General features: G+C 46.9%; 3 protein-coding genes across 13 annotated transcripts in view; 1 reads left to right on the top strand and 2 right to left on the bottom strand.

Annotated features, from left to right (window-relative positions):
- Nucleotides 1-24,420, top strand: part of LOC143211590 (uncharacterized) — a 150,377-nt gene that overhangs the window by 60,093 nt on the left and 65,864 nt on the right. For 3 of the 7 annotated variants that reach the window (XR_013009484.1, XR_013009486.1, XR_013009485.1), the window contains one exon: nucleotides 1-20,609. This exon is cut by the window's left edge and continues 29,552 nt beyond it. The exons of the other annotated variants lie outside the window; for them this stretch is intronic. The gene's annotated coding sequence lies outside the window, so the exon portion shown is untranslated. Of the gene's footprint in view, nucleotides 20,610-24,420 lie in introns of those variants that run through there. 7 annotated transcript variants of the gene reach the window in all.
- The window catches only part of LOC143211583 (uncharacterized), a 134,087-nt gene that overhangs the window by 58,162 nt on the left and 51,505 nt on the right, over nucleotides 1-24,420 (bottom strand). The gene's annotated exons all lie outside the window — the stretch shown is intronic.
- On the bottom strand, nucleotides 1,538-24,420 carry LOC143211588 (uncharacterized). Its single transcript, XM_076429412.1, has 3 exons — nucleotides 11,647-24,420; nucleotides 11,384-11,570; nucleotides 1,538-11,200 (listed from the first exon to the last, which is right to left on the bottom strand). Exons 2-3 carry the CDS (start codon nucleotides 11,555-11,557, stop codon nucleotides 10,991-10,993), a joined length of 384 nt encoding a protein of 127 aa, XP_076285527.1. The 5' UTR covers nucleotides 11,558-11,570; nucleotides 11,647-24,420; the 3' UTR covers nucleotides 1,538-10,990.

Here is a 24,420-nt window from a genome sequence, read left to right as displayed (position 1 = left end):
TTGCCAATCAGCCTGCGGAAACAAACATCCCTCTGTCCGGATAAACAGCAAATTGGCACCAAAGAATAAATTCTTTATGATTTAAATCATTATAAGCAATCTATGGTACACACCGTAATTTCATATAAGTACATATATGTATAACAAATCCTTCCCGTATATTCCCAGAAAAGTAAATTTCTCGTTTCACGTTCCCGCGCAACTTTGAAGCTTCCAGCTCCCCTAAACGAGTTCGCGGTTTCGAGGTCGTGCCGAGAGCACACGTGCCCGTATAATTATAAAGTAATTTAAATAATTTCGAAGGTGATTCTCATTTGTTGAAGTCACGGTTATTACCGTAGCCTGAAACTTCCTCTGTATTAATAGAAACCGAATAGTATAGTCGCGCGCGCGCGCGAGCCCGTTAGCGCCGCGGGATGACAGAGATAATTTGTTGGGAATATTCGTTAGCTTGGCGGCGGCGGGACACGTTATGCTCGAACACAGGCGACAATAACGAACGTAATGAGAAAACTTCACGCTCCGGGAATCACGAAAATGCTTCCCCCTTCAGCACAGAAATGAAGTCTGCTCGTTCGCGCGGAAAACTGTCCCCCGCGTTCGTGTACGCGGCTTCGCGAGCGGAATACACGTTGTGTACCCGGTTTCGCGTTTTTGTTGCATCGGGTCGCTTCTGAATAAATAGCGCGGCGAATGATCTCGTCGGGTACTCTGCAACAGCGCCGCCGAGACTTTACGACGACGTGTCCCACGGAACTTTTTGCCAGCCTATGTTACGAGCTTCGCTCGATGTTTCTTGCTCGGCGCGCGGCGCGGCGTCTCGTTCGCATTTAAACGGTCGAACCGTCGGGATGAACACCTCCAACCATGTCCATACGTTATCAGCTGCTTGCTGCTTTAGAAACGCATGCAAATTCTGCTGGAAACTTAGACATAGTCACCTCGCGGAATTTTAATTCAAACATTTTTTCTTTCACGGGCCACCGTTCGGAACATACCGCGAGCAAAATGTCAATACGAGCTCCTTAATTCTTTAAAAATGTTACACTTTACAAAAATTGTATCATATCAATTACAAAAAAGCTCCAGTTCCGAATGTTTTTCGTAGCCGAATAAATTCCTAGCGAAAAGAGCAGCGTTGGGAGATACGACAGCATTTTGCGGATTCAAATACGAACGGCTCCCCATTTCTCCATGGAAATAACGAGAGGAGATTGTGAAGCCTTCACCGATACACGAGGAAAAAGAAAAAGCGACGCGGAGACACAACTGAGAAGAGCACAACACGGGAATCGGAACGTGCCCGGGAAGACACGGCACTCGGAATTTTATGCCAGCGAATTCTCAGACAAACAGACGTCAGTCTACTTGACAAGATCCAAACCCGTTTCGTCTATTTTTTCACGTCTCTTCTACCGCGATCCGTTGTATCCTCTTTTGTATAGCGACAACAATACCCGCGCTTGTGCTCGACAGGATTCTTGATAAATTATAACCAGGAAATCCTATTTTTATTTAGTGGATAAAGAATGCGAGAGAGAGAGAGAGAGAGAGAGAGAGAGAGAGAGAGAGAGAGAGAGAGAGAGAGAGCCGCGGGACAAGAAAGCAAGTGAAAAGTTTATGTAATTTATTTCCATTTCCTGCAGTGGTTCTGCTATTGAAATTCTGCTCATATATGAAACGCATTACATTTATTTATTAATTTATATTACGAGGTAGAGAAAAAGTGCACCGTTGGGACAAGGAGAATCCGATGTGCATTTTCCGCTGTATTTCCACGATGGTTAACGAAGCGTAACTTTTCAACGTGTTTTGAACTCGGCTTCTCTCCGAATTAACTGTTTTCACTGAATCAAGCTGGACGGAATGACGATTAAAGATTTCATCCGTCGATATTGTATTTCATTTCAGCAGAGAAAAACCGTAACTCCAGCATATCCAGTCTATGAGATAGAAAGGCTTTTCTATTTCGTTGAACTGAAAGGAGCAAAGATCGTAGATCGTTTTGCACAGTTTCGAATGTTCATCGGCAGGACAAGCAGCTAATTGGTCGTCGGAAGAAGTTGTGAAACTCCCGGGGCTGAATCGACCGTAGCAATTTCCTCGGAGTACTCGGGCGCTTCTGGAATTTAAAAAGGCAAACATCTGAACAGCGATAACTTGGCGCACGCACGAGGAGGACAGAGCGCGGATATACACTTTTATTTTCAAGAGTGTATCGTTGCGCTTCTCGTTTCTCATCTCGGCGAGGGAATAAGCAATGAGGGCCGCGGCGAAACAAAAACACGCTCGAGCCACGTTTATTGCCGCAATCAAACTGAACGCTGGGGCATTATCGTCTCTCTCCTTTTGCGCGGCACTTTTTATTGTGCAACCCCTTCTCGGCGGGTCGAGCAGAAAAAACAACGGGAGCTCTCCATGAATTTCCAAAGGACGACTCTCTCTCTCTCTCTCTCTCTCCCCCCTTTTCCATTCTCTCTGGAGATGGAAGAAAGGGAGCGTCTCCGCGTGTGCAACGGCGGAGGAACTAATTCCGCGCGGATCGAGCCTGAGCACGAATAATGCGAATAAAAAATGAAGAAGCCACGCTCCGGCGCGGCGAGCCACGGAGTTGGCTAACGTTAGGGGTGGATCGTATGATAATCCTCTTTCGCGCGAGATACCCTCATCCCTCATTTTTCAGCCGGAACTCCGCGTGAACTCCCTGCATGGGAGTCCCGGGGGACGTTGAACGCCACGTGGCCACGGAACGCTGCCGACGAAACGAGTTTCACGGGATCCACAGTGATAATATCCGCCGCACCTGCACGAATTCCGCGAACTCTCGGCGAATTCATTTTATCCAGCTTGAATACGTTAATTCGTTTTCACCATTATATTTCACTTTCCGAGTGCGAGAGTAAGCATCGTTAAAAATTGCTGTACCATTATTCGAAATATTGTTTACATTGTTTGATATATCGCGGTACCTGTGATCAATTATTAAACATTTAGATATCGTATGAGGTATTTTATACCCCAATTTGATATCCATAAAATTTCAAAAATCGTAGGGAATGGATATATTCCAGCGAGGGAGAAACGTTTAATTTTCCAGTTAAAATAGCTCCGGGTGCAAAGGGTTAAAAGGAACTGCGTGAATAATATCCAAGCGTACAAGCGATCACAGTCAGATACAGAATTCGAATGACAAACGAGTGCACGCGTGCTCGATGCCTCTCGAGCTTCAATTGCTCCTGCGCCAAAGTATCCTGCGAAACAACGTTACTCCATATTTTGTACACGTCCACGGAATGATTTTGACCTGTCCGTGGTCAAGTGTATTCTATTCGAGGCTGGTCGAGAACAGAAGTAATCGTAAATCGGACGGAGCGAGAATAGCCGAGCAATTCGCGCTGATTCACCGGGGGCGACGCGATTAAAACGATTTCCGGCGGCGTTTTATCAACGAGTATGGCAATACGAATGGCTTAATTGCTAGCTGGCCAATCGCGAGTCGGGGATCAAGCGATGCCGCTGCTCGCCGGCCAAGGGATGAAAACGGCGGCCAGATTAAATCGGTCGGACACCCGCGCCGTACCAAATTAAATTCAAATGTCGCGACCCGTTTATCCAGTTACCGGCTCGCATTACCTATAATAATTGAAATTTCGCGGCAGCCACGGGGCCGCCACTCCGAGTCGAAAGCCTCGGCACAATGCTCGCGCACGCATCGAATATGTGTGCATATATGTATGTATACGATAAAATGTATGTATACAATTATATGTATATGCATTCGCAGGGGCCGATTTGAACGCGAGTACGTTTGCGAGATTAACGGCTGAGAGATCGAGCATGGCCACAGTCGTAAGCGACGATTCTCTACGAGCGCACCAACCGAGGCAAAGGTCCACACTTGCGGTCGTCCGGATCGGTGACTACCGATCCGGAGCCTCTATTGATTCGGTGGCCTCGAGGTGGCAGCCCGTGGTCCCGACTAATATCGTCGGCCACGGGAAACTACCCTGCGCTTCGTTCCACGGAATCCTTGTATGTAACTCGATTAGGAGGAATCACCTCGGACCCGGCGCGGCGCGGCGCGGCGCGGCGGCTCTACACTCTCGCATTTTTTTAACGTGAAACCACCGAGCCCCTAGGTTCAGCCCTCTTCCGTGCACGGAAGGAAAATTCGAAATTCAGACTGTTGTAAGCGACCGCGAGTCCATCCCTTATGTATTTATATTAGCAAATTGATTTTATATAACCAAATTAATACACGAAATTTTCATGTTCATGTTCTTTTCGTGTTGTAACAGTATTCTACGATGTTTAGACGAAAGGAAACTCACGACCAGCCATCCCGTATAAAAATTTTGAGACAAAGCGATCGCGGAATTCATTGCCCAGCGGTCCCGTAATGGCACAAAGGAGTAATAATTCTCGATTGGTGTAATAATCCCGCACAGTCGCTGCGGACGACCTTTGTGCAGGTGTCCGATCAGCATCCTGAATGACCAATTTCGATTCGGTGCGCGCCGCGGCGCGGCCGCTCGGCAATTTACACGCTGCAACTTCGCAAAAATATCGAAACGTTCCGCCGAATTTCCGCGGCTCGATTAAACCGAAGATTGTTAAAATACGATAACCGGGAATCGCGCGATATCATGATCCGCGAATGCATCACGCGCGAATTCAATTCGATGAAAATTCGGTGAGCGGGCCGAATGAAAGTGTGCGTTTAACGAGAGCTGTACTCTTTTTCTACGTGATATTCGCCGCGAGTCCGCTTCGGGAAAAATACCTTAATACATTTCCATTTTTCCAGTGGCGGGCAGTGAAGCAGATTGCGCTTTTGCTTTATACATAGGTAGGATGTAGAACTTTACGGTGCGGCGCGGCGTCTGTTGAGGGTTCTATAAATTTCCCCGTGTTCTACGCGGATTTTACGGCTGGTTATTATATTTAATTACAAATGGAGGCTCGCGAATGGCCAGGCATAAAAACGTCATTCCTTTATTTTACAATATCAGCTCCGTGCACAACCTTCGATGTCTGTAATCTCCGTTACAGCATCGATACGGCGACGTTTCATTTTTTACGGGCACTCGACGCTTACCGAAACACCGTAATAAAGATTCCTCCCATAGCCATCGGGAACGAACAGAAACGTTGAGCCACAACCGTTGTCCCCGGAGAAATTACCCTGAGTGCCTCTATCTCTCTCTCCAACACGTTACAGCCTCTCTGGAAAAACTCAGCTGCTCGGACGCAATTCCCTGCCAACCCGCGAGCAGCTCCTGTCAATACGAACATTGAAAAACCGGTTTTTACAGGACCCTTTGAATCGGAGCGCGCCCGCGATAATTTCATTAAAAACCTCCATCGAGGAATACACGTGCGGGATTAATAATAACATTACCACTGCAACTTTTATCAGCATCGGTTTAATTTGAATTTACTCATCGTGTCAGACACACGTAACGTAAACGTGTAACGTAACGCAACGCGGCGAACATTCAGACTAAAAATGTAAGGCGGACGCTACATTCAAACAAACGCAGACCGTTCAAACAACCCTGCTGCTCGGTTCGTTACAAATATTTCACTCGCGTTTGATCAAAGAACGGTGCCCGGAAAATCAAAACGGAGGTTATTTAAATTTTTATCCTGCTGTAAAGGCGCCCCTTTGGCAATTTGTAACGGTTCGACCGCGGTCAGTGTAAATTCATATACACACGTTTACAAGCGAGAGTTTGCGCGCTAACAATTTTTTCGAAGCAGTTAATTGTTTTGTGCCGGGAGCGGAACAGAAAATTCGTAGCTTCGACGTTCCCCGGGATCCACTTGGCGCGGCATTTTGTCGGATCAAAGTGCTCGCGTTAAATTGCCATCGTGACGAAATTCGAGCGATGGCAAAGGGAGGCCTCTCCGACAAATTGGAACGCCGCGCCACGGTGCCGAAACGCTGCCGGACTGGTGCGTGAATTCTACATTCCGGAAACCGCTCCAACAAGGGTAAGCACTTAACAGCGCTGACGTCACGACGCCACCCTCTAATCGTTACGCGACGAGGATTGCATTGTAACCGAGGAAATGTTCCGTCAAACGCGGATTTCTGCCGGCGCGGCGCGGCGATTTTTCGCGCGGCGAAATTCTGCGAGAGCTCCCGTTAAAACGTTGATATTTCGCGATCGCGAGCTCTGTGACGCACTCTGTGATTTTTTTCCGTGGGCAAAATTGTTCGAATTAATCTCTCCGCATGCACGACCGGGTAATAATACACTGTTAATCTTCTCGCCCTTTGTAACGAGCTCGGTTGAACGAACGAACGTCCTCTCCCTTTGTGGCGGCCCGTTCCTCGCCCGCCCCTTTCTCCCCCTTCGCTTTAATCGAAACAAAAGCGAGAGCCGAGTTTCGTAATATTTTCTTCGTTTTTTTCTTCCGCGGTTTAACCGGCAATTATTCCGTTAATTGCGATTTGAATTTCTAACGAGTGGGCTAAGAGACTCAAACGGGGACAATGTTATCCGAGCAATTTCCGCGCGGAAGCCACCGGCCATTTGTTCTGCCGGGCCCGGCCGAGGGAGACAGGATTAAATGGGAAAAGGATTTTCCACCGGAGAAAAAAAATATTCCCCCGGATTAAAAATTTGTTTCCCCGGAGCGGTCCGGCGCGAGAAGGCGACGCGACGGCGATAAAGCCGTGCTGTCTCGGATGACAGTGTCGGCGTTCCTAAATTTTTCAATGGGACGCGCGCGTCTTCTCGCGCACTTCCGAGAACGGCTCTGGCAATGCGAGAAAGAAAGATGGAAAAAGAGTGGAATATCCGGTTAAAGCAACCGTGTTCGTGAAACGGGAAGACACGAGGCGAGACCGTTCGAAAGGAACTGTGTCATATGCGAGAACAGACGTACGAAGACAGCTTCTGCTGTTGCGAGAGAAAAAAATAATTACTCGGTTAAGTCCTCGCGACAGGCTGGCCCGTTGACTTTTTCCCAGTCTCCTTAATGATCGTCAAGGCACGACGAGTAGTGTGGCGACACACTCCCGCGCTAATTTATCATGTAAAGGACTGTGTCACGTTTGAAGCCAGCCTTTAAATGGACCCGCGGAAATGGAGTTGTTCCTTTCGACGCGCACGTTCGCGTCTTTATCGGTTAAACCACTACGGTAAACAAGTTTCGGAAATCAAACATACGGAGGACATTGTTTCAGCACTCGTGGTCAACTTTGGAATATTGGGCCTAGCCGATTAAGATGGTCAAAACTGCCCTTACAGGTTTTTCAATGACTATCTGACCATTCGAAAGCTGACCAAGAAAAACCAGTAATTATTTAGAAAGAAGTCTCTCCGATTTTGATGAAATTTGAATATCATATAGGTCTCGACATTTCGAACAACTTTTTCCTTTTCACATATGGAGGGGTCGCTTCTAGTTTTCGAGATATTCGGAAAAAACTATTGCTAGTACCGAATTGAATTTTCCGTATTCGTGCACGCTCGTGGCAACATAAGCCTGCTCCGGAGCGGCGCGGCGCGGCGCGGCGCTGCGACTGTTTACTCGTTTCGTAAGCACGTTGCGGAGATCGGAAAGAAAACAGGGGGTTTCGCTTATATTTATTACTCACAGTTCGGCATAGTCGAACTTGGAATCTTTTTCCACCCGTGAACAGAAATATAATTGCAATAAAATCGCGGCGAACTCTCACGTTGGAGAACTCGCAGCTTGCAGCACGTCCCGAGAGACTTTAAAAGAATCGCTTGCTTTATTTCTTCCCTTTCTTTCTGGAACTTCTACTGGTCGCCTGCGAGCGAATCGTTCTTGGTTCGGGAAACGGTTCGTGAGTCGGTTTCGATGTGGGCAGCGGGAAACCTGGGCGGGGGGATTAAAACGCGTTACTAAAACGGTGGTGCGCGGACGCCGAGTGCCGCGATTACGCCCGGACACCGATAAGAAGACAGGATAATCTATCCGGCGTCGTTGTGTAAAGGCCGACGGTAAAATTCGTTTACGAGAGCGGTTGATCTCGCGCGACCGAGATTAAGCTCGTTACACGAGCATCATAAACCGACCACCGCTCCCTGGTGGAACGGGGGAGGATATGCGCGTATACATTGTGCTTAATTAAAGAGACGACCTTCACAGTCGGATCAAGTTTTAATAATCCAACGTCTCGAGGCGACGCGCGACGGATAGAGTGCAAGGGAATCGTAAACTGATATTTGGAGCGAGTTACGCGCCACCGACGCGACGAGACAGTTTACGCATAAATTTTCGTCTCGATGAAGCAAACACGGGCTGGGCTGGCAATATTAATAATCTGGCACAGGTGGTTTCTGCAACATTTACCTTAAATTACAGCGGTGAATGATTAAGAGGTTTCAAATAGTCCAGGGAACGCGGGGTAACTCGCTTAAACTTTCACATTTGGTTTGTCTATTATGTAGACGTCGAGGGAAAGGCGGGGTGGTGCTGTGCGCGCGCGCGTGCCCGTATACTATTAACGAACAATTTAATTTCCTAGATTCTATTGAAACTATCATAAAATAGAATACAACGAGACTTTAAAGAAGGACTTTTTAAAAGGTTACATTGTAGGCGTGGCTATTCGGAAAGAGGGGATTAGCTGCTCGCCAACTGACCTCGGTATGCCCCACAAACTCCACGGTAAAACCTCCCGGAATGTTTCTAACGTTGAATTAAAGTTCTGTAATTCAAGGAAATGGTGTTCAGAAAAATAAAGGCGAAGAAAGCGCGCGAATAAAGTGGAGGAATTGGTGATTTAGTAAGATGCTCCTCCACGAGAACCTTCTCGCTAAGACGAAGGACCATTGTGTAATGTAATGGAAACACGATAAAGCAGACGCTCGTCTTAAAATACGGTTGTGGATTGGGAATGAGGGGAAGAAGCCCGCCACAGAGTTTTCAGATACGTCGCGTCACGATATTCGTGTTCAAACGGCTGTGAAAATGTCGAGGAGAACAGGACGACGAGTCTATGCGTCGCGTCGCCGCCGCCGCGTCGCGACGAAGTGTGCATCTCGTATGCATGTAAACTGTACGTTATTCTTACATATCTCAACGTGACAGCTCCGAGATGCGATCCTCACCGACGCGACGCGACGACGGCTCTGAATGCGTCTACCTTTTATCCCACCTGGGCTTCGAACCTCCTTCCGCATTTTCAACGAGTTCCGGAAGCGCGAGAATGACAAAGACAAATCCGTGAAACCGGTCCCTTTTGTCGAATCAAACAAAAATTCTACCGACAACTCGAGCCACGATTCCTCTACGAATGCGAAAGAAAGCTTAATGCTCCACAATAAATAAAGCAAATGAATCGCTCTCTCAAACAATTCCCTATTTTAAAACGTACAGCCAGGCCTAGCCGATCAAGAAGGTCAAAACTTAGTCCACGGGGGAGGAAGAAACGTCGGTGTACAATCGACAACAGAGAACATTAACTCTGCTGTTGTGGGTTTAATTTTCAGATGAAAAGTTTCAACGTTCCAATTCCATCTCTACGTCGAGCCACCGAAACGTACAAAATTTTTCCACAGCAAGAAGGAGAGAACGGTATTCCGTAGTCAATATCCGAGGAAATTAAATCTCGCACCGTGGGATCGGTTGTCAGATCAAAGGGGTCGATATTTTAATTAAAACGCAAAGAGGAAAATCACGGAATTACGGTCAGTCGTCGAAAGAACTGGACGGGTTCTGTTCCACGATGGAGGAGGAGGAGGGGGAGTAGGAGGCAAACAATTAATCGAACGACATCGAGCCCTGCGAGACGCGCTCTGTCAGTCGGCGCGCGACCATGTCACGACCCTACTGAATTAACGATTTAAGTAAACGCAATTAAAACCGGGTAAACACGAGACTCGATCTCCGGACGCTCGGCTCCGAGGCGAGTTTGTGTACCTTCTTCTCGTGGGGCACGACGCGATGCGGCGCGACGCGACGGAGACGATGTGCTCGGCTGACCAATTATTCTTCGACTCGGTTCCCAACAACCGTGCGCCACGGTTACCCAGGACTTTCCTGTGTGTTTTATCACCGAAGGAAAAAGCCGCTCTCGTGTGTCCGGTCTGCGCAGTGCATTAACCGGGAATTGCGACAGCCGGAAAAATTGGCGCCGCTGTAAAAACGATCGGCCACTTCGGGCTGATTGCGGCGTTTCGATTGCTCGCACGCTTTTCACCAACGTGGACTCGAGCGGAGGCTGCTGGGGCTGTTGCATCTGGCGTGAAATAGGGCTGTTCCGTCGTTGTGTCTGCGGCAATTTTCGCCACGCCCACGTTAGATCCATTCACGGCATGACCACGCCCACGTTAGTTATAAATTAACGCTAAACCTACCACGAGGGGTGAAATGACCCATTTTAGATTTTTTATTGAGACAACTATTGTAAAGATGTTTTCATGGAAAACCATTTTCCCAGTATACTCCGGTATACATAGATAATATGTATATTATAGTAAAAATCGCACAAGATATAAGTAAATTTAATCTTGTTATCAATTTTTATAATACCATACACATTGGTCACTTTTGATGGTCGGTTTCACGGAGAAGGTGGATTACTAAACCGAAGACGGTTGGAAGAAGAACGACACACGAAAGAATAGTCGCGTTTGAGTGGAACGCGCTATGTATGTCAGAGACGGAAGTGAAATAAGATTATTAAGGTGAACCGCACTCGAGCATTAAGTGGGTAAGCGGAGTGAAATCTAGTTGAATGAAATAAACAGTAGACGATGACGGGGGAGCTTGTTCCACTCCAGCGAGCAGAAGGGAACCTGGTAATAAAGCTTTATTTCTCGGAGAATGAATTTACGAAGAAATAACAAGGAAAGGGAGAAACAAACGCAAATGAAGTTACAACCCCATTGCCGCCAGCCAGAACGTTCCGGCCCTAGAGAATGGGAAACGCGAACGGCAACGGTGAAATTTTTCTTGAAAATTAGCAAAACTATTGCCTTACATGTGCAGCGATAACCGCGAGTCACCGTTTATCATTTTTTTCGTACAATTTTGTCCTAATTATAATACAATTTTTGAATCTCTTCGAGAGACACTCACCCTTAAGTAAAATATTCCTCTGTCGGTCGACGTCTATCAGCTCGGAACCGTATATCGTCGGAGTTTTCACGAACCAGTAACTAAACACCTTTTGGACATCGTCCCTGCGCCTCTTAAAGACCATCAGAGCACACTGGAACGCGATAAATACGATTACCTTAGGCGACGAGCCAATATTTGCTCGCGTATGAAGCGGTTTCAGTGGGAGAGCGACTTTCGGTGTTTATCCACCTCGATGTCTCGAATGAAATTCATTTTGTAGCGTTCTATCGAGTTACATCGTGGTTCCCTGTTTGCTCTCGAGCCCCGTTCATACCCGTAATAGTTCGATGTCCGACAGCATGAACGACGACAGTTCCTCGTCTATCGTCTGATCCAAATCGGAGTTGCTTATACTCTCGGTCACCACCTCGCCGGATGCTTTTCGGTGGCGCATTTTATTGAAATTCACCTTGTCCGTCAACGGGATGCTGAGAATCGGCTCGTCCATCACTACGTAAATCCTTTGAAAGGGGTATTTCGATCATTTTACAATTAATCAATACTTATCAACTATGTCGTGAAGCGAGCAATAATTACGCAGGGCTGAAGATCAGGTTGAACCCACCCACCAAGCTGATAAAGTTGAAAATAGGGATGTATTCCCTCTCGGTGATCCGGAAATAAATCCGAAAGGGTTGTTTGTTGCAGATCGTGGCGACCTGCGTCGAATTTCAAGGAAAGAGAATTTATGTTGGTTCGACGTGATTCGGAGGTGGGTCTTTTCATCATTGTCCGTTTCGATCGAATTAACCTTTTCGGTTCGGGGGTATTTTTCAGCGTGTCGCGATCAAATTGATGGATTTAATGCGGGCTACGAAACACTATCTGCGCCCCTCCGAACAGACTTGAATCGCGATCGATTCGCGAGCATCGTCGTTGGCGAAAAGGTAAAAAAAATCGACCGGGGTCGACGCTTTTGTTGTGCGCCGACGGACGGTATCTTCCGCCCACGCTATTCTTTCTCTCTCTCTCTCTCTCTCTCTCTCTCTCTCTCTCTCTCTCTCTCTCTCTCTCTCTCTCTCTCTCTCTCTCTCTCTCTCTCTCTCTCTCTCTCTCTCTCTCTCTCTCTCTCTCTCTCGGCTCTATTTTATTTATCGCGCGTGTGCGTTCAGCCGCGACGGACCAGATAAATCGCGGACAGAGGAATTTTCCATTTATGAACGGGTCTAAAAGCCGGCGGCGAAGAGTGCGAGAGCGATCGACGACTAGAATGGAAGCGGACCCCGGCTCCTCCGATTAATGTTAAGTGGATTAAAACATTGAATGCGCATTAAATTAAATTGGCTTCGATTATACGCCGAGCGGCGCCAGGCCACCCCCCCCCCCCCCGCCCTTTCGAGTATCCTGTCGATAACATTCGCGGCCACTTTGAATATTTTAAGAGCGATAAATGAGATGGAACCGGTTCCCCGAGAACCTTTCTCGTACCACCCAGTCCTGATTAAAAGGGATTACGGTTTTACAGTGCTAAAACCTTCTGAATTCTGGATAATTGATGCCGAGAGAATTTCTGATAGTTTGGGACGAGTTGTAGGATGCTCGAAGGGTTGGAGGGCTTAGATAGAAGGACGGTGGTGTTATACGTCGTCCAAGAGGTCGTCGATGATGGGAAACACTTCATCCTTCAAGGTTATGGTCGTTTTTTGGACTATCAGGCTGGGATTGCCCACGATTGTCACCGTGATTTCAATGGGAGGATGCACCAGCATTGTGTGTTGTAGTTCAAGATTTTAATAACGTCTTTTTAAACACATTTCGAAATTTTGTCTTCTCGAAGTGTGTGGAAAATAATTTAGGTTCGCAACGAAGGTGTTCGCACAAATCGTCATATCGATAGCAACTTTTCATTGGTGTTTTGTTGGATAGAAAATAGAAAATGTATTTTAAATGGCTCGCGCTATTGATTTGCTGCATCCAGTGGTTACATTTAAAGTCCTGAATACGGGATCCGCGAAATGGAAAAGAGAGCTGTCTTGCGCGGACAGTCGAGTAAACCGCAAAGAGTCTTTAATATCGAATAGCTTCTCCAATTTTTATACTGGTCCGAGAAGAACCAAGCAGAAATATTGAACCGCGTTCGTCTCTCAACTCAAGACTCTCCAGGAACAATGCAAATTGAGTCTTTTCTTAGAACAGCTGGAGGTAAAAAGGATAAACATCATCTTCCTCTATCGATAATCGCTTCGATCGGTCCAGTTACGCTGAAAATATGTAGTACATATATCGTTATGCTTGAAATATATGTCGTAGATTTAAGCGTGTTTTTAGGATAAGCATGGGCTGAGCATTTGCCGTTGTCGGTTGCCGGAGTCGGCTGCTGAGTGCTCGCGCGTGCATTTACATTGTAGCGCGGCCGAGACGTTAGATCGGCCGCAAGAGTCGGGATCGGGCGCGGCCGAAAAACGTTTGAGCGGCTGCGACAAACAAAATCGGCTCCGTTTTAGAATGCGTGCACGTGGACGGAGTGACTCTGCGGAGTGGGGAAAATGCGAGGCAAGGCCCTCGATGGCCCGAGACCGGCCGGCAGATTTTGTTTAGCGTTCGAACGATCAAGAGCGTCTCCGCAGAGTCTCAAACGGTCGGAACACTCGACAGCCGACACGCGACGATGCAGTGTGGCCAGATTGATGTTGAAACCAACATCTTTTCCCCCTCCAGGCTCTCCACCTTATCCCCTTCCACTATCCTATTCCACCGTTCAGTCCCTACCGCGCACGCGCAACGTGTCTTCCATTCGCCCCACTCTGCCTCACTCTATTCTCGTCGCGCAACGTGTCACATATTACTCTGGTCATCGGAGAGGGGGTACTTGTATTCCCCCCGATTCCTTTTCGATTACCCCTGTCTGGACACACTGCGACGATGAAACGTATTAACATCGGGGCGCGCACGGGTCGCGCCAAAATGTTACTGCTACGACATATACATATATCTGACTTTTTCTTCTCTCTTAAATTGCACCTTTGTCTCGGATCTTTCAGTAAAAATCTTTAATAATTCTGCAGCGATCGAATATAGCAGGGTTCTACACGGTGGTACAATCGGGTATAAGATTTCCGGCCGCGTGGCTCCGCTCTAAACAATTTTCACTGTCGTTTGTGTTTCCGATTCTCGTTTCTGTTAGGCTACACACGTTGGCCCACGGTCGATTAAATACGAAAAGGCGTTCGGGAACGGAGCCGCGGTACACTCCGGAAGATATATGGAAGCAGTTAGAGGATTTTCCAGCGTGGTGGACCCTAATTCCACGGGCTTGATACGTGGCCCGTTATTTCGCCCGCGAATTCCGGGGGCGACTCGCGACGAGATACGGTGTGCACAGAAGAAGCCTGGCTTTAGAACCGTGGCGTTGCGAATACAGTTTCTTAACGTCCTCCATTCCTCGAGATATCGCGCGGAGCTCAAGTTGGGTAAACGTTTTCCAAAAGGAATTCCTCGTTCGGCAAAGGGAACGCGTATACGATTTATCAAGAGATCGGATTATCCTCGGGAGAGACATGTTGCGAGTGGTACGAAATGCTCGAATTCCATGACCGGCCTTTATACGGTTATCGACAAGAACCGAATGGCACCGAATGGGGAACCGGGAAAAAGTATAAATTATGGGTTTACCCTCTGGAAAATGTAACCGAGAATCAATGGTTCCCTCTTTGCCTGGCCCCCACCCCTATCTCGGATTTTGTACGGATTTCTGTTATACGAATATGTAAAGGGTGCTGGGCGATCGAATATACAGGCTGTCCCAAAAATCGTGGTACAACCGGTCGGGCGGTAGACCTACATGTAAAGATAAGTCGAAAAAAAAGAGAATAATATTTCTTCGTTTAATGCTTAGTTTTTGAAACAAAATCAGTTAGTATATACGTGTCAGGTATCTCTTATTATTATTTATGAAACTATTCAAATTAAATACAGTATAAAGGAAAGTAGTATACATGTTACGGGGTAAATGTAATAAATTGGTTATTATGCATAATCACCGGATTAATCACATTTACCGTAACATATATATGTAATAAGCACGGTGGTAAACGAATAAAATAAAGGTGCGTTTAGTGCAGCGAAGGAACAGCGAATTTTTAAAAGAAGAGCGTGTCAGGGAATTTCCGCTTGGTTTCCCCGGAATCGTCGCAAACGAGAGTCTGGAAAATAATTCACAGTTTCGCATTTTCACGGGGAGTACAGGTCCCACGATAATCCGAATCTCCTTTCCAAGGTTCTGACCGGGTCTCGGCGAGTAACCAGCCATATTCCGTAGTCTCTTGATCTTAAGAAGCCCTCGAGGAGTTGATCCAGCGGCTACAAGGTACCCGGGAAGGCAGGAAGCAGAAGACGCGCCGCGCCGGGGCTTTCTGATGAATATGCCTTCGAACGAAGCTTTTCGAGGTTCGAGGTCAGGTGGCCCCTTTTCGGCCAAGTGTCCCGGCCATACATATTCGAGTGGCGTAGCCGCGGCTTGATCCACCGAAAACCGGTCGTCTTTGTAATGGAAATGTCTTCGCGGCGCGGCGCGGCGCGGCGTTGCTGTCGTCTCCATCACGCGTCCAACTCGTGAATTTTCACGACTCTGCATCCAGGGTACACGACTATACTGGCATCGAACCGATAGCACCGACGACGATCATTTTAGGGTCACCGTTTCCTGAACTCGCCGGAAAGTTCCCTCCGGTTGCGAAGAAAAATAGAACAAAGTGGAAAATGTCCAGGGAAGTGTACAAAGTTTATTTTCCTTTGAAACGTTCCGATATAAGCACAATACAAACATTTTGTTGGTTTCTTTGGGGAAGCAAGGTAGTTTTGTAATAAAAAGGCTAACCTGATACATTTTTCTAATGTATTCTAATGCATCAGGTTAGAAGCAACTTGTATTTGGACAGATTTCCTGCAGAAGAGGGACTCGAAAAAATCGAACCGCTCGCGCCCGCGCCCAGGAGATTTAATCCACCGATCACGGTAATCTGTTTCCACTTCTGTAAATAATTGTCGGCACGGATAGTCCCCCTGGGACTCTGGCTATCCAGAGGCGAGGTGTTGGTCGCCGGTTGTTCGGAAATTGAAAATTAAAACGGGATCGCGAGAGAGATCGAGTATCGGGTATACCGTCTTCCTTTCCGAGCACTTTATTGGTCTGGGAAGACCCTTGGCTTTATTCCGCGAGAATCGATTCGTTCCTCTTGGTTTTCTCTTGGCGGCAGAAGTTTTATGTGCGCGAGAACTATTAATCTCCCGTCTCGAAACCCTTCCCCGAACGAAAGAAAATAGAAACCAACCCGCGAAAGATGTATTAGCACGATCTGTCGAAATTATAAAAACATTCGTGTGTTTAATTCGTGTGAATTTACAAAAATGATCCGAAACGAAACTATTCTATTCTAAACTGTTGAAAGATCTATCGGAAAGTGTTTAGGAAGGGGTAATGCGATAAATCGTCTCCTTTGTGAAACATTAAAAAGCAACATGGAAGAACGAGTCGTCGAATAACACGAATAAAATTAATATAGCTCCGTTCGCGCGGAAGCTGTGGGTGTTAGTCGCAAAAGGAAGAGCGAAAATCGAATATTAATCAAGTTTATCGAAACTTCGCGGCTTATAGAATCGATAAAACTTTTGGAGCACCGACGAGCCACTAAGAGGACATCGTAAATCTAGTCGCGGTAACTCTAGTCCTTTAGAGAGGACATGAAAAGACGGCTCTTACTTCGTTTCGTAAAATCTCCGAAATGAAAAATAAGTAAATGTGTCCAAAGAATAACTTGAGATTGCTTTGTAACAGATAAGATTAATTGTAGGTGATTTTTTTATCCGTTCCGCTGGTTTCCGCGTGTCCATTGACGCGTTCATTTCGCAACTCGATATCCTTTGTGAAAAAGAAAACGTGGGTTTCCGCGGGGACGTTACTCCCACGCGTCCTGCCGGATGGATAACGCGAGTCGAAACCATTTACGCGGCAAATTTCTCCTCGAATTACGGTGAACAATCGCCAGCGACGCGGCGAGCGCGATGGAAACACGAACGACGATGTAAATTGACATCGCTGACAACGCTGTGTCCGCGGCGATCAGACTTTTTCCGTAATTATTCCCGGTTACACGGCCATTGTTCCCCCAGATCACGATGGGAACGGACTCGGACCGATACTCCGTGATTGACTACATCTGCGGGATGGATACACACGTGAGCGCAGACCGAAAGACTCTCTCGACTCTAGGGAAAACATTTCTCTCTCCCCCCCCCCTCTCTCTCTCTCTCTCTCTCTCTCTCTCTCTCTGTATGTGTGTGTTTTTTTACATGCTCACCGGAAAAAGTTTACAACGAAAGAGAGAACCGTTTCCCGAGGAAATTGGAATTTCGTTCCCGGGAGCCACTGCGGTGCAGCCTCGCAAAGGTATGAACAACATTTTGCAACGGCCAGGAGATACAGCGCAAATATTCTACAATTTTTCCCGAGCCGTCGCGTCGGGTACCGGCAAATGGGATTTCTTTGACGCGTCTGGCCGTTGCCCATTGTTTCTATCACTTGCCGCGGATTTATTCGCTGTTCGTTCGAGAAATTCTGTCAAACCATTGCGCGGTATAGGGAGCTGTGACTCTGTTGGTATTTGGAATTATTGGTACAAGTAGAACTCTCCGTAAATAGTCGGACAGAGGTAGAAAGTTCCGTGGGGGTTGAAAGAAATGAGATTTTGTATTTGCCTTGTGTGGATCCCCCATTCTTTGGCAATAGAGATGAGAGATACCGAGAAATGCATGGGACTGTTTTATTGCGTAATTTCGAATGCGTAGCCGCGTGGTAGGGCAGAGGAGGGGGGCATAAACTCTCCGCTCCTTTTACGATTCTTATCTCGCAGGCGGCGCGCGGCGGCCCCGTAAACGGAAAGTAATATTTTCAGTCGACAATGGGTGCCGATCCAACAACGCCGCGTTGGGCGTTCGTCGCCTCCATTTTACAAGGGCCTTAATTGCGCGGCCGCTGCAAACATTTGCATTTCAAGTGGGTTTTGCTTGCCTGCATAATGTTTGACACAGCTGCAGAGCAACGCGGATGGGCCAGGCGAATGGAGAACGGCCGTAAGTACGACGAGAGAGAGGCCACTTTGTATACCGTACCATCGTGCAACTCGTGCTTGCAACAGCGCACGCGTGCACACACGCGCGGCGATGCATCGAGGACAGAGAAATGCGGCGTCGACGACAACGACGACGACGCGCGACGGGCGACGGGCGGCGCGTGTTCCAACAATGAAAAATTTCGCCGTACGTTTTTTCCGGCCTGGGGAAACGAGACCGACTTCTCGATCCGGCGGCAAGACTCACGTTCCATATCGTCTAGCCGATCTCGAGTGCTTAACATTTCCATGGGAATCGGCCCCAAGCTGCTCCAAACCACCAAATCCCCATCTCCGAATAATTCCTCGCTTTCGAAGAAACGCTCGAGTTTTTCCAAGTCCCGGTCGTGAATTTATTCCGAAACGACGCGACGCAGGGAATATTCGGTATGAAAATATGTGCGGCAACCTCGTGGTGTATGCGTTTTCAGAGTTAAGACGAGTTTCACCTGCTGTGATTAATCATGGCTTGTTTCGTTTCTGTTTCTTCCTAACTAGGTTCTTCTGGAAAATAAAGGTTCATATTTTCATTAATATTTTAGCGAAGGATCTTTCCTTTCAGCTTTTTCCTATGATTGTAAAGATACCCTGCGGGCACGAGATGATATACAATTGTACTCTTTCAAACTCGTTTCTCTTGAACCTCGAAACCGTATCTGTGAAATACAGTTTTGATCCATTCTTTTACGAAAAATCGCTTTTTTCACCTTTTGACTGATTCTTTAAATCATTTTTCTGACACTGCCAGGACTGTAACGACTTCAGGCGACGCGTGTGCGCTCAGAATTATTGCTCGATGCATACACACGCGCGTTCCGCTCGGTGAATTACGCGGAGTCCACCAGTCTACCGTGAACTACGATTAAAGTTGGGAACTGTGACTCCAGTTGTTATCAGTTGTCGCATTCGGTGCTCTTAGAATTCGCTCAAGTAGGTAGTATCGTGTAACGCGTAAAAGAGTGGGGGGGGGGGCGTGTGTACAGCGACCGTAACGTACGGCCAACGAAAACGGAACGTCCGCGGATCGGTGAACTGCATCGTCAAGTTTACGAGGACCGTATAGTTTGCGTGTTACACTGTCCAATACCAAATTTGTTCAACAATTAATAATGTTGGCTGATTCCAATAGAGTTTTTTGAAGATTTCAGATTTTGAACCATCGCAAACGATTTCGAACCATTGCAGACAATGTGAAAAAATCGCGAAACTTGCAGAGAAGAGTTTAGGACGCGGCTGGACAGATTCGAGAGATCCCATCGATCCACCGACTGTTATCCGATTTGCCTCGCGACGAATAGGAACGATTCCCGCGAAAAACTTGGTCGCTGATCCGTCGGCCCGCTTTTATCCATGACGAGGGAATATCGTCGCGCAACAGCTTTCAAAAAATTTATCCCCTGTGCCACTCGCTCTCGAAAAGGCTTTACGCGCGGCGAGCTTTCACGAGCAATTTCCCGGGGGTGCGCGAAAAATAACTGCGTATATCATGTAGGCGAGGACTCTGACGTCGTTTTAACGAAAACAAGATTGCGTTCGGGCTTTGAAAGTCGAAAATGAAACGACTTAGCTGGAAAATCGGAGACTGCAGCGTCGAGCTTTTAGCGTCGACAAAGAGCCGCATCTTTTGTGCGTCCATCGGCTGAGGAATTAGTATTTGCGAGCGAAGATGAGATTTTATTTTTGGTGGAAGTCGCGCGCGCCCGCGGACACACGGAATATTTTATACTGATTTACGGCTGGGCTTGCTCGAAGAAGTGCACGTGCTTCCAATGATCGTTCATTCATTCGTTGAGTGCGTACGCTAATAGTATAATCGTAGTAATAGCATTGGTAAACAATTCACGAGTAAACCTATTGCACGTGGCGCGTGGTGCGAGCGAGACAGAGATAATAAACCATCGATAATTACAGGTGAACGCAAACGGCGATATCTTAGGAACCGCTCGACCCATCAACATGATTCGAAATTCATTGCAAAGAGGAAGCTTCCCCGCCTCCAATGAATGCAAATTCTCGTTAAAATATCTCTCGTAACTCCTGAGAAACGAAATGTTTAAAGTCCCGCAATTCTGATAGAGATTCGCCAGTAGTTTAAAGTAGCTTTACGGTAAATACGCGAATGCTTCGGGTAACACTGTTTACGATAGCAATTTTCCCGGAGATATTAGTGTATATCGCGATACCGGGCAAGCTTACTTTTAATTTCGAGATAAATTTACCTCGGCCAGCTATCGAATTCAACCCGGTTCTCCGTAATAACGTTTAATATTTCCATAATCCGAAAAGCGAACGATATCAATCTGTTTCGCGGTTCGCGTAAAATCCACGCGACCTACTCCAGCGAGTTCAGGATGTTTTAGCTAAATAAGAAGGGCCGAGGGAGAGAAAGAAAAATCGAAGCGCTACGATATGACAGACATGGTCGTGGAAATTAAATGGAACCTCGGGAAACCGTACGAAACAAAGCTGTCATCGCATCGGTGCGATTCCTGTATCGACATCTTGTCATCCGACAGGCGACAAGCAAACCAAGTAAGAAAAATTCCCTTTAAAAATGTCTACCGAAGGAAGAGGAGAATATGTACATATATTCTCGGGAAGCGGAGACTTCTTTCGCGAAAGCCAGCGTTACCGAGCGCGCGCGGCCCTCCATCGAGAGCGAATCGGTTGGTTAAATCCCCCGGTTAAAAAACTGTTTCCGCCGCGTGTATCGTTGCAAAGACGATTGAGCATGAATCTCGGCTGTTTGTCAAGGCCAACGAAGCGTGTTTATTCGATCTTCACGCAACCGATCGTCCGTCTTGGCCGGATATTGATTTCTCTCCAATCAGAAGCTTAAGCACGCCACCGGGAAACGGACAAAGACGGACTACCGCACCGCGCCGGCAAGAGGGAAACGGACGAGATATTATAGCCCGCTAGCCAGATCAGAATCCACCGGCTCGTGTAATGCCGGCGGAATCAGAACGTACCCACTTGGAAAAAATCCGGCCGCTTCTACCCGTTCCGAAAACTTTTCGTATTCCACCGACCGACGCTGTTCGCAGTCTTATTTCACGGGCTAATTTCTTCCAGCACTGTCCACCGGACAGCACGCTTTTTAATCGCTTTAAATCTGCTATTCATAATTTAACATGGAGTGACATCGTCAGCTGATAGGTTTTCTCCGATAACTTGGGATTGTTGTGTGAAAGAAGATTTTTTGTGCTCCTTGATATCATATTAAGAAGCTTATCGATAGACTTTTGCAATACAGATCGAAAATACTCGATATATCATAGTGGAAAGCTGCTTGGAAACAAGCGAGTCAGGCTGGGAAACTTGAAACAACGCAACACCATTGATCCGGATCGTCGTCACTTTCCTAACTCTATGTTTTCACAGCTACCTTGCCTTTTAATAATTCGCGAGGGTATTGGAAAATACGATAACTAGTACATAAGAGTACGACAGTGTCCTGGATATGCATTTGAAATATTTTCATACTACATTTTCTTTCTAGAACGATCAGATTTAAATGCACGCGATTTTAATTAAATCCCAGTAATCCCAATGCAACTATCAAGATAACCTTTTATGCAAAATAAGTGGAATAAGAGGAAAAAAGCTTTCAAGAAAATCGACTGTGAAAATACAGACCAGTTTAGCCATTTTCTATTCAGCGGAACGTAAAGCCGATAAATTTCAAATTCAATTATCTCGGAAACGAAACATCGAGTGAAGATATTTTGTTCTATGCTTTTAACCTACTTCTCTACTATACTCTCTCGACCGCATAAGGATTGAAAAGCCTTGCATATACTAATTCTATACATATATGTATGCGCTGTTATATGTATACCTACGCGCGACCGTGTCCGACTATATATATCTTCCTTTTCTACTTGTCATGTCTGACGAGATCAATCGGACGCGTTCCATATCGAAAAATTTATTCTACCGTTCCAACTCGTTAAGGGGATCGAGAAAATCTACTCTAAAAGAGTGTGCCTGTTATTTCACCGCCTTCGGAAGATCGTGTTACCCTTTTCGCTTAATTTCGAAAGTGATTAGCGTGTTTCGGGCCGCGCCTGGCAGTCCGTAAATGATCCAAAAGTCTACGGCGCGACGCGGCGCGGCGTCTCATCTGTTGCACGCGAAGGATTAATTTCAGGTGCCGACGAGGTGATCTTGTTTGCAATTTCTTGCCCCGCGGGTATTAGTTCGACGAAATCTCCTGGTCTGAAATTTCGCTCCGGCTCGATTCGCGTGCTTGCATATGTACATCTGTACGTACACATAGTAGGATACGTGTACACGTACATACATACATACATACATACGTACGTACGTACATACATATATACATATATAGACAGATGTATATGCATGAGACGCGAGAGCACCGTGACCCTGGGGAGTCTGAACTTCCGTCGGTTTCTTGCCTAGGAGGCAGTGCCACTACCAGCGAGATGATCAATGGCGGAAAAGCTCGCGTTCATGATTAATTGGACAGCGCACTCGGTCCCATTAATTGTCCCTCCACTTTTTTCCCACCTCCTACGAGCTTTCCGAAAAACATTTGACACGTAATGTCAGTCCTGAATTTACATTCGAAAAGTTCCACGGGGTACTATAATTCATTGTAATACATGGTGAGTCGGAAGGAACAGAACCATCGCCACAAATTTTCTATGCTCGATTTCGATATACTAGATTGGCGTATAAAAGTGCGAATATTTCACTGTTTTCACTCAAATACAAAAAATAATAATATTATGATGGCGATGAGCGTCCTCCGATACCATTCAAATTCTCATGTCGCCAAATGTCGTATCTTTCGATCCAACAAAGATATTCGGGTGTTCCGTTCCTTCCCGAATTCACCCCGAATAAGCTTACGTAAATGATAAATTCTGAGACGCGAACGCTTGACGAATGGTGCTCTTGGATCTGACACAATTTAGGAGACGGAGGATGAAATCTTCCGAGAGTAAAAACGCGTACATCTCGATTAGCGTCTAATAAACCTCTGACTTTGAGCTGCTCGGGGAAGAATTTCATCAAGGAGGACCCTACAGACGGCCGTAAAAAAATATTTCCTCGAGGGCTGGGGTAAAAAGATGGAGTTTTTCTGGGATCAAAACCGAGTCGCTCGTGTCTCGCTGCGCCCTAACGGCCGCGCCGCGCCGGCGTCGGTCAACCCTTCGACGCGACGGTTAGACGACGAAACTTTCGGAATTAATCCGAGCTAACTCTCGCGGCGACGAGTCTGTTTCTGCTTAGGCGAACTTGAAATGTCCCTGGCAGCCTGATATCTGACCCCCCGAGGCTTTCGAGGACGGGCACTTGATCTCGCGTCTACCACCAGCCACCGTCTCTTTCCCGGTCTCTTTGCAACCCTGTTTGCTCTGGCCCGTCTCGCAACAAGGTTACATCCCGCGAGAAGCGACGATGCGGCCCCGGACCTCGTTCAAACTTTCGGCGAAATCGGTGAGCCGAAATTAATTAGCGGCGGAGACGACGATCACTGCCAACTCCCGGTCGCTTTCACTGGCAACAGGCAATCAAAGTTTATTCAAAAGTTCGCGCCAGCCCGCGGATCCTTTAGCCACTCCCTCGGTGCGTTTGACAGAAATTTTTCAGCCAGTCACGATTGTTTCTCGCAAAAATAAGAGAATGCAGTTTGAAGAAGAAGCGTGTTGGCCGCGTAGATATCGAACTTTTCGCTCAAGTTTCCACATAAATGCCTTCAGCATGGTTATTAATCATTAAACTTTCCTGGACCCGACACTCGGCGATTCCTCCGCGCACTCCCTCGCGAACAGCTACAGTATTCCTATTTGTAGCTGAAAACTTGGACTCGTTCAATGTTGCACCGCGTTAAGAACTTTCGAACAACTCTCCCTGAATTCCTCCATAATTCCATAACAAGCCTCTCGCGAATCCCTCCTTCCGTGTCCGAAGTCTCTAACAAGAAGTTCCTACTTGTTTAGAATCGTGACGATTCCGATATCCATTCCGGATGAAGCGAATTCTATGGACGAGACTTCAGCCTCGAGAACCAGCGAAAACTTTTCTGGCATTGTTGAATCGTCGAGGCAAAAATAATAACCGAATTTCTATTAGAAATCCTGACAGATCTGTCCGATGAAACACAAAACCTTGAGAGAGAAAACAGGATTTGATAATGGAAGCAATAATATTTTCAGATGGAAGAGATCGG

Source organism: Lasioglossum baleicum, chromosome 8 (assembly GCF_051020765.1).
Source record: "Lasioglossum baleicum chromosome 8, iyLasBale1, whole genome shotgun sequence".
In the NCBI taxonomy this organism is placed as follows: domain Eukaryota; kingdom Metazoa; phylum Arthropoda; class Insecta; order Hymenoptera; family Halictidae; genus Lasioglossum; species Lasioglossum baleicum.
The sequence above is the reverse complement of the archived record's forward strand: the minus strand, read 5'-3'. Positions and strand labels throughout refer to the sequence as shown.

What these genes read in the sequence shown, in the direction of transcription:
- LOC143211588 (XM_076429412.1), bottom strand. Translation starts at nt 11,557, where the DNA reads ATGGACGAGCCGATTCTCAGCATCCCGTTGACGGACAAGGTGAATTTC. An exon ending in CGGACATCGAACTATTACGG is followed by an intron (nt 11,201 to 11,383) that starts GTATGAACGGGG and finishes ATCGCGTTCCAG; the next exon opens with TGTGCTCTGATGGTCTTTAA.